Source organism: Cariama cristata, unplaced genomic scaffold (genome assembly GCF_000690535.1).
Source record: "Cariama cristata isolate BGI_N322 unplaced genomic scaffold, ASM69053v1 scaffold11351, whole genome shotgun sequence".
Taxonomy (NCBI): domain Eukaryota; kingdom Metazoa; phylum Chordata; class Aves; order Cariamiformes; family Cariamidae; genus Cariama; species Cariama cristata.
In genome coordinates this window covers 28,848-40,730 of record NW_009598712.1, presented here as the reverse complement: position 1 = coordinate 40,730, position 11,883 = coordinate 28,848, and the positions used below count along the sequence as shown (strand labels likewise).

The following is an 11,883-nucleotide window of genomic DNA, read 5'->3' as shown; positions in this document are numbered from 1 at the left end:
GTGTGCTCTGTGCGGGTTAAAGTATCCTTGCCACTGGTGCTTAAAACTTGCTTGGAGATGTCTCCGAAGTTTTTGTTGCTTGTGGAACCTCCCATAATCTAAAGTATTTTGCTTGTAATGATAACACAGAACAGTTTATTTACATGCTGTGTTTTTATCAAGGGAGAAGGAAAACTGTGTGCTTTGTAGCAGTGTAGAAGCCTTTGTTTGTAAATATGTAACTCTTCCCAGCAAATAGTTTACCTAGGAAAAAGTTTATTATATATTTTTCACTAAGAGTTTGGGAATGAGAAGGATCTTAGTAGCCATTAGCAGCGACAAGTCTTGCAGCTGCTGGTTAGCTAATGAATGTGCGTTGTGTAGGTGACTTAACATATTTCTGATGCTCTGTGTGCTTTGAATGACAGGATTCAGCTGTCCGCTACATTTAACATGGCATTTCTATAAAAACACGTCTTGGAACTAAACTTGAACTACCCAGAATGCTCTTTTCCCCTTTGCTCCCTTTCAAAATGTCGCCTTTGCCAAGTTTTTCGCTCGTGTTTGGAGCTGCCTTGTCTGTGTTAGATGAAAGAGGAAGCGTCTGGGAGCAGGAGGCACTTGTGCAGATCTTCATAGTACCTTGACTGAGATTTTCTAGAGTCTCAACAAGACCCCAGTTTTTATAGTAAATGAATTATTAACGATTTGCATGCAAATTAAACCAGAAAGGAATTTGTGCCAGTGAACAGAGGGACCTTGTGGCCCGCTGCCTTTTGAGGGATGAAAGTAACGTCCTGTGCGGACTTCCACTCGCAACTTTATACCTTGTGCTGTTTCCACTAGGAACAGGAGCTTATCACAATATATAGGTACTTGAAACTTTTTGTTGATTCATAGTATCTTCTTTTTTTTTTTTTTCTTGTTTTAAAGACTGCCCTGAGATAGCTTGTAACCTCCTTTCGTAGAGGCTGCTCGGATTTCATTGTCTGCAATTAATAGACACCCTGACTGGGTGATATTTGAATGTCTTACCAATAATTAGTTGTGTTTTTTTTTTTTCTTATTGCATAGAGGAGCTTTATTGCTTCATTTCATGTTACTGCAGAATTTTGATAATGTTTATTAAAGGGGAACTAACAGGAAAATGCCAATATAATATTGTCGTCTTAAAAATTGGTGAAGGTTTAGTAATATCAGGTGTTGTCACAATGTTTTATGAAGTATTTGGGGAAAGTGGTGACTTCCAGACTTTTTGAAAGACAGGGGAGTTAGTTGTGTTGAATGTTATGGCTATTTAAGTTGTGAAGGTCTTTGAATGTCTAAAAAGCCTTGCAGAGTTGCTTGTTTATGTGGTCATGGAGGCTCTGTGCGTATGTGGCAACAAATGCATGTTGTAGGTGCAATTAAAAAAAAAATCTTATCTCTGCAGTTCTTACAGTCCTTTTCTTCTGAATATTAGCACTGCTTTCAATTAGTGGGACAAACTTGAATAGGAATTGGATTTTGTGTCAGCTTTCTTTCTCCAGTGTTAGAAAATTGTTCTTGGAAGTTGCTTGTAGTAGTTGACTGTTGATCAAAACTACTACGATGAGCAGAGAGGAAACAGAGCCGCTATTCAGGCCGTCAGAGCTGCTGTGCGGATCAGGGCCAAGGTTTACAGCCACCAAGGTACAATAGTAAAAGCATTCTCCTGCTGGTATGCAGCTGTGGGGGGAATCCATAAGGGCTGAACATCCCCCCCTCCCCGCCCCAGTTTCATCCTTACAACTCCGTGGTATATGTGGCATTGCATTTAGGTAACTGAAGTCATAAACTAGCAATCTTTTTAAAATATAATAATGCTGACTATACCAAATTTTAAAACCAAATTTGATTTGTATGTGCGTTCTGCATTGGCTGAGCATTGCATAATGGGGAGAAAACACTTTTCTGATCACAGGTGTAATGTCTTTATTGCTCTGAGCGTCAGCAGATAATGTTGTCTTAAAATAACAAACTAACTTGTGTGGTTTTGTGCTGCTGGGATGCTACCAAAATATTTGGGGAGGTAGTAAATTAGTGATTTGCTGCCAACCTAGTCTGCCAGTCGTCCTCCTGCAGGCAGATGATTCTGGGTGTATACAAGGCATTTGGGGTATTTTTAGTGTCGGACGGTTTCTACGACTTGTCCAGCTTTCCCCTGGTGCTGTCGACAGCAGGACCGGCTCTGCTGGCTGCTCCGGCTCTGGAAGGTTCTACTGAGATCCCGGGCACCGAGAGGTTAGCTACTCTTTCTCCAGGGAATCTCGTACAAAATATGCCAGTGTGTTTTATCATTTTGTGACCAAAGCCAGCTTCTGAGTTTGCAGGAAGAGTACACATTGTGTTTGAGACTTAATTAACCGTATAAGCAGAAATCCAGTATTTTAAGTTTGAGTTTGGAAAAAAACCTGTTGCCTTGATGTTTTGCATGACTGAGTGAACACGTCGTGATACAGTGGGACTCGTGTATTGATTGAAGATCTGCCTTGTAATTTGTCAGTTGTAAACAAGCATGGCAGGCACTGATGGTGTAATTTGTGTTCCATCGAGTTTTTGGGGGGCTTTTTTCTAGCAATTTTCTGTGGCAGCCCTCCAGTCGGTGTTTTGTCCATTGCATAAATTGGCATTCTGATTTCAGTGTAATGGGCACTTTACATGAATCTTGCGTATACTGATAACACTTTGCAGCGCAAAATGTAGGATATTTGACTAGCGTGTATTTTTATATGGTATTGTAGTTGCTAGGCTAATGGAGCAAATAACTGTGTTAAAAGGCGTCAGAATTGGCATCGTGATGTTTCCCTGCCAGTCACAAGATGGGTGTGTTATTTAATATGTAAAGCTGAAGCTGTGAGGATTTCATGTTTTCTTTTCCTTCTCTCTTTCTCGCCGTCTCTCCCCCTTCCCCTCACCCCCTCCCCTACCCCGTAGGTGTTGGTGGAATGAGCGTTGCGTGTGTTTTGAAGAGAAAAGCAGTACTCTGGCAGGACTCGTTCAGCCCCCACCTGAAACAGCACGCTCAAGATACAGCTAATCCCAACATGCCTGTTGTATTGACATCTGGAACAGGGTCCCAGGCTCAGCAACAGCCAGCTGCAAATCAAGCGCTTGCAGCAGGGACACACTCCAGTCCTGTTCCCGGATCCATAGGAGTTGCAGGCCGCTCCCAGGACGACGCTATGGTGGATTACTTCTTCCAGAGGCAGCATGGTGAGCAGCTTGGGGGAGGAGGAAGTGGTGGAGGCGGCTATAATAACAGCAAACATCGCTGGCCTACTGGGGATAACATTCATGCAGAACATCAGGTAAAAAAAAAAAAAAGTTCAATGTTTCCAAACTCAACACGTGAACACTTCGGGTTTATGATAGATGCTTTTAATGATGCTTTTTCAAGCTTAAGCTGGTTATTGTGTGGTTGGAATGGCAACAGTCGTACTTTTGTTTTCTCTTTTCAGGATTGCGGTGCCTTGGTAGCTATAAGCTGAAACGTTTCTGCTCTTGAGGGTGTTGAAATCCCAATGTGCTCTCTGTGACAGTCAAATGCATGCTTGCAAAATTCATCATTCTCTTTATTGATTTTTTTTTTTGGATGTGTGAACCAGCGTAGTGGTGACTGCTGCTGCTTTTCAAATCTGTTGCTGTAGTTAAATAATTCTTATGTAATGGTATTACAAAACTGCCAATGCATGTAGGTTGAGCTTTTACCATTCCCAATATTGAAAAACACAGTTCTGGAAGTTGCTGGTAATGTGTTTTCCTGGATTTCTTTGCTTGTTTGTTTTGGGTTTGGGGTTTTTTTTGGTTCTAATTGGGCGGGGAAGGAGCTATTAATGTGCTTAGCTGAACTGAGAAGAGAACAGCCTTAAGAATGTAATGAAACAGTGCTTTTAGAAACACAGCTAACTTCTTTAGTGACTTAACGTTTTTAAGAGGGTAGTGGGCCAAAACATGTCTCAGTAGTAGTGTTTACTAGAAATCTTTTCAGTAGCTGCTTTGTCAGATGTGCTGCGAGTTAAATGAGTGCATGACTCACTCTAGCTTTCTGTCTGTGACCTGTAAGTAACTCGTCAAAGAAGATGTGCTTCCTCTTATAAGGGAGCAGAACGTAAGTGTAAGCACATTTTAAAAACGAATGATTCCCACAAATGATTGTCAGAGCAGCAGACACAAAGCTTTTGCAACCTTTATGAATATCTCCTGCCTCTAATTTTTGAAATAGAAGCGAACAAGCCCTTACTCCTCTGCTGTGCCTCCCCGGGGGATGTGCTGCCATCCAGACCATTTAAAAGCAAACGTTGCAGTGAATTTTGCAACCTCTCTCAAGTCAGTGCGTACATCAACAAAAAAGTAAACCCAAGTGCCCTGTTAATTCGTTCTGGAAGAAAAATCACATAAAATACTGCAATGTGAACTAAACAGCTGGACGAATATTGTAGTTATTCCCTCAAGTGGAAACAGAGTATTTAGTTATGTTATTGCTTTAAAGGAACTAACTGCATTGAGATGAGATGTAAGTTTTCTGTTAACTGTTCAAGTTTTCAGTCACTAAATGTAAAACTTGTTTCAAGAGACATGGATGGTAGAGTTCTTAATGTGCTTTTAAGTTGTGTAAGTAAGCAAAAATTTCTTACTGAAAGGCTGCAACTTTTAGGTTTTTCAAATAAAAGCTGTAACGCAGCCTGGTGTGGAGATGTTTAGGCAGGAACTGCTATTGTTTGGACGTTCTGTGGACGAATGACTTAATGAATTAAAATGAATGTCATAGAATTATTAATCCCTTTTTCTTCCGACTCGTACTTTCGTCTTCCTTTCTCTGAAAATCCCTGAAAGCAAAGAAAACAAAACTCACTGGAGACTGATGGGGTGGGGGACAGGACACCCAAATCCTGCAGTCAGATTTGAATTTTTTTTTTACTGCATCCTGTAATAATCAGAAGACTTAAACTTTCATTTGAACAAAATAATCCTACCTGTTAGAGACTTGCCCTGATGTCACTAGACGTGTTGCTCTTACTCAACTTGATTTTTTTAAGTAACTACTTGAATGAAATGATATTAATAAATGTACCACTTAAGGAAAGAAAAATTCATTAGCTTCTACTAGTTTGAATGAACTCTTTTAAAAAAAAAAAGCAAGTATTCTCAACTTCTGAGAAGGTTGTATGGACAAAATATACCTGCAGGATTAAGCTGACAAGGTTCTGTGGGATGCTTTCTCTGTTTTTTCCCCCATGTATTCTGTGATCTGAAGCTCAAGAAATAGCCACTGTAATACAATTAACGTTGGAACCTTATCTGTTCTACTTCCTGGTGCTTTTTACGTGGGCTGTAATGTATTTGTCACATAGTCCTGATGTTTTGCATTCAGTATGCATCTTTAAACCAATCTTTGTGTTTAATTTCTTCAAAGGCAGTCTGAGATGGGGCAGTAACCCTTTTCTCGTGTGTTTTATTTGATACTGCATACTCCAGTGATTGCTGGGCAGTTTTATCTGTGTGTTTATTGCTTCAGCCTTTCTTGAGTGTCTCTTTTTCCATGGTTCTCTGTTTGCCTCGGGGTTTTACTCATGGGAAGCAGAATGCAGGATATGTGTAATCCTAATGCTGCCATTCCTTTTGACTTTTTGGCCACCTCTACATCTGCTTCTTAAATTATAAAGTCCTTGGAGCAAGAACTAGTCTTATGCATGCAAAATGATTTAATTCAGTGGATAAAATTGAATTTATCCTGCAGGAATAGAAGTGGAAGGAAGTGCTGGGACAGGCAGAGAGGTGGGGAATCATTATGGATGTCTGCTAAGTCTCAATTTCTTACAGGTACAGGTATATTACTGTATGTTTGATTTTAGACTTTCAGAGATGGTGTAGTGAGGGCCCTTGCCTTGTTGCCGTGAAGACTGGTTAGGAAACTCAGTAGCTAAAAGATAATGGAAAGTCAGAAAAAATAATTATAGAGTAATATAGGTTAATGCCTGCCTAGAGCTTGGGAGGTCATAATTAAAGGTAGAAGGATTTTTTTAAATTGTTGAATCCCAGTTTCTTCGTTGTTACGTATGTAGATAGACATCTGTCTCTGGTGATAATACTCCAGTTGATTTTACCAAATGATAGCTTTTCATCATGTGTTGCTAAATAGCTATTGGTGTTGTGAGTCAGAACTTATTTACGGGATCCTTGCTTTTCATTTTTTTTCTTGTGCTGGCTGTTCTTCCTTGTCACTTGTTCGTACTTTGACTAGTAGCTTTGAGAATTGAGCTGTGAGTGGCTTCAGGAGGGATAACTTAAAGTTTCTCTGCTCCCAGGGAAGTAGATTGTGTCCTCTTATTGTGGACAGAAGGAAAATGCTGGTTCTTTTTATATTTTACCTGGAAACTTTCTCTTCCCGTTGCATTTTTCCCTTCTACAGAATGGGGGATGAGGGGTAAATAATTATGTTTTTATATAAAATTAAGCAAGTAAAGATGCTACTGTCATTTTCATGTTTAGGTATCAAAGATACACCAACCACACAAATACCAGGTATTCTAAATTCCTCTTTGTTCTTACAGACACTGCAGTAATAGTGGAATCAGCCTTTTTTTTCTGGTTTCGAGTCTCTTAACTCCTCAGCAAAATTCTAGCTGTCTGCAGCTACAAATACTTAAGCACCAAACTTCATGTGGAAGACACTTCCATAAGCCAGGCCTTGACTGCAAAATACATCTTTATCCACAAAAAGCAGCAAGATGAAATTGCGTGTTGAATGTCCGCCAGTAATTTTAAGATTCAAACTGAAGAGGTTAAGGCTGTCCTTCACCTACAATGCCCAATTACTCTTCAGGCTGTTTGGGCAGACAGTTACAATAGCTGCACTAGGATGTTTTTGTGCTGTTTATCCTGCAAAAAATGGGTAGCGATCTCTTTGCATAGGTGACTGAAGAGGTTCAAGATGACTCCTGCTGGGTTATGGCCTAGGTTGGATTTGTCTTGCTTGTGGAAGGTTGCATATCTCATTACAAATCCAAACAGTCATTTACTACTCCTGGGAGGAATGAAAAGACAGTTGAGATATTCAGCTGGGAGAAGTTATCAACACTGAGCAGGTTTTTAGTAAAATTGACTGTGTTTTCTTGAATGGGGTCTCTTGTGGCTTGTGCATGCTGGTATGTTCTTGAACTGGAGTTGAAGAGAGAGCTTCTGTGGTGGTGGTCCCTTCTGAATTACACTGAATGGATATAAAAAGACTGTCTGAATTGTAGTTAGGGTAATATGGGAGTTGCTTAGTAGAAGCAAATGATTTTAGGGATTTACTTTCTTTGAGAGCATGTTTAATTAATAATTTGAGACAATAGAACTCTGCAGGGATCGTCTTGTTCAATGTGGGGAATTTTTCGCATATAGTTGGTGAAGAATAGCGAGAGCAACAGGACTGGGACTGGGTTTTATGCTCAGTTTTGCCTTTTGGCGATGTGACCGTGCGACTTCTTAACTGGGAACTTACATTCAAGTGGAGACAGAAGGTAATTCTCCTGGCAGCTGCCCTTCTAGAGCACTGCTACTCAAACGATGCTGCTTGATGCTGTGAAAAGGTCTGGATTTGATGTTGTTTGACAATGTTTGGTGCCTGTTGGCAGGCACCATGACCAGAGTTTGCCTTGAAGTTGTGGTAAGGTTCTCTAAAAAGATCCGTGAAGCTCAGGAAGCAGAAGCCCTAGCTGCCGTTCTTCCAAAGCGAAATCCTGTTTAAGTGACAGTTAACTCTTCAGGACAGAGGTTTCCTCATCTGCCCCTGGAAAGCACCTACTGTAACAAGGGCTGCTGTGGTCCAAATACTCTGGCCTCTTGTCTGGGCTAGAGTTGAAGGCATGGAGCGAGTCCTGAATCACGTACACCACATGATAGAATGTGTGGCTCCGTTCGTGAAGAACATTTGCTGATACACGTTCTGTTAAATTTGTTGAATTTTCATGGATACTTCCTTGTATCACAGTCAACTGGTTAGGACTTTTCTTACATCGACGCTGAAATGGCAGTGCTAGCTAGATACCCAGATAATTTAGAACGTAATACCTTGCTGAAGTGACATGTCTAGTTTGGCTGATGCAGAGATTTCTCTGTAGTAAAGGAGTATCTTGGGGGAGGGGAATCAGAGCATTTGATTTAGTTTTCTGCTTTACATTGCCTTTTGAAAATTCCTCCTGAGAAAGAAGGAGCATGACTTGAGTTGGATATTTAAGATTGAGTATTGGAAAATCCTTCTCTTGTGTAGGGGAGAAAAACCACCCTGAAATCTTCAGATAGTCCATTTAAGAGTCTGCTTCCTCTGAATCTGTAGGTTTTACTGTCCCTGACAGGCAGTTGCAAGATATCTGGCTCTAGTTGGGATTGCACAAGTGACCTGATGTGCTGGCTTTGGTATTTCTCCGTGGTATATCATCTTTGTAGTCTGCTTCCTTGCTGTGGTGCTTACTGGGGAAGAGCAAAGATATTTTCACACTATTGAACTTGCGATTTCCAATGCTTCAAGAAGACGTCAGATATTTCAGTTAATATATTATGCTCAAGTGTGTTTTGAATAGAGCATTATGAGAGCATAGCTTCTGCTTGTTTTCTTCCTCCCCTCTCTCCAGTTTTGCTTTCCCCTTATCAGCTTTTTTGTGGTTTGCCAAGTTGGTGTGACCTATGTGTGCTTCTGCAGAACAGATTGTGATACTTGTAACAGTTTTGTAAATGGGTGAAACTTTACAGAAGATATAAGCCATAAATCCATCCACAATAGTTTCTTCCGTGCAAACTGGCACAATTAATTTCGACTGCTGTTTGGAAATGTCCTTAACAAAGAGCTATTCCAGAGCATTGAATCGAGTGTTGCCTGTGTCTGAAAACTTACTTATAGGTGTATGCTGAGACAATTTTAAAGCTGTCTTCTCTGAATGATGATCTTGCGGGTCTGCGATGAACAAACTTGCCTTTGTGTGCGGATATCATGTGATGCTGCGCTCCCTCCCGTCAAGCGATCTGCTCTCAGATATCGTGTTACTCCTCTTCCTTTGTTCAGGGTAACTCTTGTTCTGCGGCAGTTGTTTTTATTGGGAGCGTCTGGCCGTGTTACTTGCCCTGTACAGAAGCTGCGCTTCAGACCTTGATTCTGCGCTGGGGTGAAACTGGACTGTTATTAAACCCTCAAATTAGCCCTTCGCCCTGCTGCCAACAGTCGGTGTGGTGGCATGAAGCCACTTGCATCTGTTTCTGACAGAAGTACTGAGCTTGGCGCTGGAATGAGGCATTGCTGTGTCACTTCTTTACACCTTTTTCCCCTCTGAATTTGAAGCTTGGAAGGTCAGAGGAGGGGTGGGAGTGAAAGGAAAAGCCCTCCTGGGGCTCAAATGAACCACGTTTTAGCGTAGCCCTGAGCGCTTGCACAAAAACTTTGATCCACACGTGCGTCTGGGAAGCAGATGCTGGTTTTCGCTGGGTATTGCCAGCTCCAACGGGGCAACGCGAAGGTGGTTGCTTCTGTAATCCAACATTTTGGAAGTTTGCATCCTGACAATATGTGCCCCAGACATTGCAGGGTAACCTAAATTCCACGTTAATGAAGCACTTCCCTTGGTGAATAAAATCTGAGGAAAAACATAATTAGCTAACTAAGCCAAGCCATTCTGAAAGGCTGCCTTTCTTCCATTTATTTCTGTACCCTGAATCATTAATCATCTTGGCTAAATGCCATGGAAAGCATTAGCCAATCTGCAATTTCAATAGCTTTTTGCTTCGAATGCTAATGGTAGTAGCAATTCTAATGATGAATCCTTTACTACAAAAATAGTAGTTAAACCACCTAATCCTGTCTAATACTTGTGACTTCACATTCTTTCTTTACTGACTATTGTTATAGGAGAGGACTAAAAATAGTACTGTAATCAGTTGATGGAACAACATATTTTAACCCTGGATCTAGTTGTTAGTGGCAAGCTTGTTGTTGACAGTGTGTGGTGCTTTTCTTATTGTCAGCTGGTAAATACTTTTTTTTCCCCTCTCCTAGATTCTATATATGTATGTATGTAGGCACTCAGAGTAGATATTTTTTTAAATAACGTGCTATATGAGCTGTTCCAACAAGAGGGACAGAGGCGGTCTCCCACAGCTGAGTAGGAGGCATTTGTTTCCATCTGAAAATTGTAAACCTTTGCTTTAAAAAACTTCAACAACTTGTGAGTGTATAAATCAAGTGCTACAAAGTATTTGGGCTGTTCAGTCAGCTGTATTTTTTTTTCCCCCCCCCCTCATCTCCCTTCTAGGGATGTTTCAGTCAGATAGCAGCCTGAATGTTTTGATGTTTCTTGTTCTTACTGCCTCAATCCTGTGTTTTTGTAGTAATGTTGACCTTTTTTGGGGGAAGTATTTTACTAGAAAATAAAGATTTTTTTTGTGTGTGTGGTGTTTTTGTTTTTTGTTTTTTTTTGTTCTGTTACAAATTGAGCAAGGCCTAAAATGTGGAGGCATAATGAATGGAAACTTTACATGACACTTGGCTTTTCACATTTGCAGAGTGCACATGAGTTAAAAATAAGTAAATATCCAAGTAATAATCACGCTTTTGAGGTGCTCTAGGTAAGTACCCAGAATGTATCAGTGCAAACAGGGACAGCTTGGAATCTCTCATCTCTTCTCTTCTCACAGAAAGAAACAAATGCTATTCATCTTAGGAGCTAAGAAATCATAGCACTTTGATCTATCCTGACAAGTATAACCGTAACATGATTTCCTGCATTACTCTGCAGGAGCAGAAAAGCAAAACAAGTGATCTTGTAGCAAGGTGGTCCCATCAAACCGATGCAGAGCTTAAATTGTCGGAGGGCTCCCTCCGGGCTTGCTGGGCACACAGCCAGCACGAGCAAGGACTGAGGACCAAGCCCTTCCCATGGATGTGTGGTCCCAGCCCTTGCCTGTGCTTTTGTCTGCCAGGATGGCAGATAAGTTTTGGGTGCTTGGCCCCAAATTCATTATGTTAGCATCTGTGGGATACCCTGGAGTTCATTTACTTGGCTGGCAGAATTGAAGGCTGCAGTTGGCCCTCTAATTTACTGTAGATCAAAGAAATTTTGAAAGCAACCATTTACATGTTCCAACTTCACAAAATCCTGTCTTTGCAGTGCCCATCCTACCTCGCTTTTAGCAGATGCTGTCCTCCGGGTTTTGCTTCCTGGTCAGAAGTAGAATTGGGGTAATGGGAGAATAAGTGCTCTAATCTAAGGGAGGGACAGCTGGGGGCTGGATAGATCCTGGCCTAAGAAAGTGCTGGGGAAGGAGAAAGGCAGCCTTTGAAATGGGGCCGCATGGGGAGAGGCATTAGGGAGAGGGGAAATGGAGAAACTGGAGAGCTGGGGCTTACAGAAGCAGCCTTCTAGTTTGCTTTGGTTACCCTATTTAACATAATTGGCTTAATAGAAATAGATAGTTTAAACCCTCTTCAGTCGCTGTTACTGCTAATAAATGCACATATTTGATCTATTTAATGTTGTCCAACATCAAAAAATAAAATAAAAATCGTAAACCCTGAGGCTTCATGACGCACTTTTAGAGACAAGTTTTTTAGAATATTTCTCAGCTGGTTATTTCTCACCTGCTTTTTCTCCAAAGGACTTTTCTGATTTGTTTGCTTGGTTTTTTTCCTCCTGTATGTTTGGCTTTTTTTTTTTTTTTCCTTTGTTTAATTCCACCTGTCCTTCTGTTACTGGGAAGCATCACTTGCATAAGGATGAAGAAAAAATCCTTTGTGATTAAGAGTAAAATTTAGCCTTTGGTAGTTTTGCTGTGTGTCTGTCTAGGTGAATACAAATTCTACATAAATGAGGATTCCTTAATATATAAGGCTAGTGTACAATCCCCTGAGATACCCAC

General features: G+C 40.9%; 1 protein-coding gene across 1 annotated transcript in view; it reads left to right on the top strand.

Moving 5' to 3' along the window:
* Window positions 1-2,945: 2,945 nt before the first annotated feature.
* Window positions 2,946-11,883, top strand: part of LOC104168720 (pumilio homolog 1-like) — a gene marked incomplete at its 3' end in the record, with an annotated part of 34,885 nt that continues 25,947 nt past the window's right edge. The window contains exon 1 of the mRNA XM_009709405.1: window positions 2,946-3,308. Coding sequence (XP_009707707.1) covers window positions 2,946-3,308 — 363 coding nt within the window. The remainder of the gene's footprint in view (window positions 3,309-11,883) is intronic.